Source organism: Nematolebias whitei, chromosome 7 (assembly GCF_014905685.2).
Source record: "Nematolebias whitei isolate Nwh7 chromosome 7, NemWhi1, whole genome shotgun sequence".
In the NCBI taxonomy this organism is placed as follows: Eukaryota; Metazoa; Chordata; class Actinopteri; order Cyprinodontiformes; family Rivulidae; genus Nematolebias; species Nematolebias whitei.
This window is the reverse complement of record NC_056504.1, coordinates 46,444,402-46,448,382: the sequence shown is the minus strand read 5'-3', so window position 1 is coordinate 46,448,382 and position 3,981 is coordinate 46,444,402. Positions and strand designations below refer to the sequence as shown.

Here is a 3,981-nt window from a genome sequence, read left to right as displayed (position 1 = left end):
GTATCTCATCTCCTTAGTACTTAAGGTAGTACATCCATTGGGATGCACACACATTGCAGATGAGGTACATCTGCAATGTGTGTGCAGAAGTATCTGTGTCAGTGCCTCTTTCCTGCAGGGTCCCACAAGGCTCGATTCTTGGACCCCTTTTGTTTTCACTCTGTTCACTTTGGGTTCTATCCTGAGGAAACATGGTCTTTCATTTTATTGTGATGATAACTGTCAGATTTATCTGCCTTTAAAACCTAATAGTTCTTGCTCCATTCACTCTCTGTTAAAGTGTCTTGAAGATATCCAGGCATGGATGGCTTCAATTTTTTTTTTTAAGTTTCAATGATCAGAGGACTGAAATCATTGTGTTTAACCCTAGTCTACTGCTGTCTCCGTAAATCTTGACTCTCTTCAGCCATACCTTAAGCAGTCTGTTACAAATCTCAGGATAGTTTTAGACTCTGACTTGAAGTTTAATAAACAAATCAACTCTGTTCTGCAGAAAAGCTTCTTCCAGTTAAGGCAGATAGCTAAGGTTAAGTCAGTGTTTTCCAGATCTGACCTTAAAAAATTAGTCCATGCCTTTACCTGACTGGACTACTGTAACGCACGCTATGTTGGGGTCAGTCAGGTCTCCATTTCACGTCTCCATCTTATCCAAAATGCTACAGTTCTGCTAATAACAGGAACTCGTAGGTTTGATCACATGACACCAGTTCTATCCTCCCTTCACTGGCTCCCTGTACGTACCAGAATTGATTTTAAAATGCTCCTGTTGACCTTATAGTAAATGGCCTTGCACCCTCATACCTTTTTGACCTACAACCACATGTTCCTTCCAGGGCCCTGAGATCATCTGATCAGCTGCTTTTGGCTGTTCCAAAAACAAGATTCAAGCTCAGAGGAGATCTGGCCTTTTCAGTCGTGGGCCCCAAACTTTGGAACAATCTGCCCCCCAACGTTAAGCGGGCCACTTCACTTCCTGTTTTTAAATCTCTACTAAAAACTCATCTGTTTTCCCTGGCTTTTTACACAGTGTGACTTGATTTAATATTTTATTTCTCTGTGTTTCTTTGGATGCTTGTATTTATTTTTCAGTACTATCATTATTTGCATTAATTTTTTTGATAAAAGTCATTCTTTTTTATCTCCTTAGTACTCCCATTGATTTTAGTGTTAGGCACTTGGGTAACAGCTGCTGTTTTACATGTGCTTCATAAATGAAGTTGACTTGACGATGTAAACAAGACTATTTTTAAGTCATGGTAAATGTGGGTTTTTCACAGTAAAGTGTCACCAAAACAACAAAAAGAAATACTGCACACCTGGGAAACTAAACCCTGAAACCTATTAGGCTGAGACTGTAAATGTGGTGTTTGTGTGTCGTACCGACTGCATCCACACCCAGTCGATGCAACAGTCTGGCCTCAGCGATGGTTTCAAAGTTGGGTCCCCCAACCATGGCATACACACCCTCCTGCAGAAGTTCTGCGACGCCCATCTGCTTGGCAATCTCCATTGCTGTGCAACGCAGGCCTTTATCATAGCAACCTGACATGGCTGGGAAGCGTGGCCCAAACCTATAAACCGCAAATAAAAAGGCAACAAGAAGCAACATCATAAATAGATGGAGCTAAATCAGCAGCTACATTAAACTTTTCATCAGGACAACTGAAAATGGCATCACACAGATGCCACTCTGCAAGGTTTACAGTTTTTACTTTTCATCATTGGGTCCACATAGTGGGTTCAGTCCAACCAGTCCGGGGAAGTTGATGTGGTCTTTGATGATCATGATGTCACCAGGCTGGAGGCTGTCAGCCAATGAGCCGGCAGCGTTCGTCACGATCAGCGTCTCCACTCCCATCAGCTTGAAGACTCGAACCGGGAACGTCGTCTGACGGAGAGACAGTCAGCTGAGCGTTTCATCATGACTGGATAGTTCAGACTTTACAACATCCCGTTGCCATGGTTACAACACATTTTCTGATTATGCAGGAGTTTTACTTTAAAAAAATAAGTTTTTAGGCTGTGTCTCCTTGTTGCAAACATGTAACGTAAGAATATAGAGGGTGTTCTCACTCCTGATTTATTTGTAACACGTGGTTTTTCTGTGAATAGAATTCAAAAGCTTAATTCTAACCTACAAAGCGCTCAACCACCTAGCTCCATCTTATATTACAAATCGTATTGTCCCATATTTTGAGGGAGTGGTGGTGCAGCGGCTATATAAAGTGGACCTGCAATCAGAAGGTCCCTGGTTCAACTCCCGCTACTGACAACATTAAAGAAATGTGGTGGGATTGGTCAAGCACCCACACCTATCTCCACCCTCTTTGCCCCACTCTGGACCCTTGAGCAAGGCCCTTAACCCCCACCATCTGCTCCACCGGGCGCCCTAAATAGCAGCTCTCTGCTCCACTCAGAGGGCTGTGGTAGCTCGGTGGTCTGTGGTTGTCAGGAAGAACATCCAGCTTAAAAATAATTGCCAAGTCTTCGTACGACTTAGTTCGATGTGGCGACCCCTGAAGAAGGGAGCAGCCGAAAGAAGAGAAAAAAAAGTCCCATATTTTCCTAACAGAGCACTTCACTTTCAGACTGCAGGTTTACTTGCGTTTCCTAAAGTTTCCAAAAGCAGAATGGGAGGAAGATCTTCCAGTTATCAGGCTCCTCTCTTGTGGAACCAACTTCCAGTTTCTGTCCGTGAGACTGACACATGGTCCAGTTTTAAGACTGGGCTTACCTTTTTGATAAATCCTATAGTTAAGGTTGGCTTGTTATGCTGCCATAGGTTTAGACTACTAGAGGACAAATTGACCTAATTTCTTAAAATGAATTGTTAAGCATTAATAGTTTTCATTTGATACTATTTATATGATTGACCTGCCATTGTGTATCTGTTCCTCTCAAACCCAGCCGGTCGCAGCAGATGGTCCTCTTGTCCTGAGTCTGGTCCTGCTAAAGGTTTCTTCCTCATGGGGGAGTTTTTCCTTTCCACTGTCGCCTTCATGCTTGCGTAAGATGAGAGTTCTGCGATGGAGTTAAACTCAAAGCTGCTCCTCAGGTAAATAATGTTAAAATATTATTTTTATAAATGAATATTTCTGTTCAGTGTCCTGGGATGACGACTTGGCGCCATATAAACGAACTGAATTGAAGTGAGGAATGTTTGACAGAGCGCCACCTAAAGGCGAGTCAGGCTCTCTCAGTGTGACCGAGGCTGCGTTTGTGTGTCACGGAGTGTGTGCATGGAAGGAAACAATGGCGGCATTGAACAGTCTGCTAAAAGGCTGCATGTGACCGGACTCATGCGTGACCTTCATACACACATCCGACTCTACAGGTTGTCTACAGGTTCCGTCTCATGCTGCTGTTTACAGTCTTATGTGCACCAAGGCTGCTTCTTTAATCAGCTCTTTGTGTTCGTGTGGGAGTACTTATGATGTTTACAAGTATTACTGCTGTGACGCAAATCAGTTCTGTTTGTGCGTTTTCTGTGTTGCAATCGTTTCCCTGAGTGTAACTTGTCTGAGGTGCAGGTCACCAGGGTTTAGCTTTGTTTGTTCATGGAGCCACAAGTTTCCGTCTGTCACAACGTCATGTATTATGTGTCTACGTTCATGTCACCCTTAAGCTCTTTCACTCAATCATGACCATTCACTTTCAACTTTATCGTTTAAATATTGTAAACATTTGTTCATTCAGAAACACTCTGTTGTTTGTCATATGCAGGTTAGCACAAGGTCAACAGTGCAACGAAACGTTCAGGATGGGAAGAACTGATTCGACTCGCTCAAAACAAAACAAACAAACAAGAAATACTAAAGCATGCAATAAGGGCACAACATAAAGTACCAAAAAGTGACAAAGAAATATAATATTTACAAGGTCCAAAAGAAATATAGTAAACATGGTAGAATATAACAGTGCAAGTAGGATGAATTTGTGTAAATATTTCACAGGTAGTAATATAAGCTTAAATGCACATGA

At 42.4% G+C, this 3,981-nt stretch overlaps 1 protein-coding gene across 1 annotated transcript in view; it reads right to left on the bottom strand.

Moving 5' to 3' along the window:
• pnp4a (purine nucleoside phosphorylase 4a) overlaps positions 1 to 3,981 on the bottom strand; it is an 8,321-nt gene that overhangs the window by 1,104 nt on the left and 3,236 nt on the right. Inside the window, exons 4-5 of the mRNA XM_037679673.1 lie at positions 1,713 to 1,888; positions 1,381 to 1,571 (exon numbers count right to left, since the gene is read on the bottom strand). Of these exons, the coding sequence (XP_037535601.1) occupies positions 1,381 to 1,571; positions 1,713 to 1,888 (367 nt within the window). The remainder of the gene's footprint in view (positions 1 to 1,380; positions 1,572 to 1,712; positions 1,889 to 3,981) is intronic.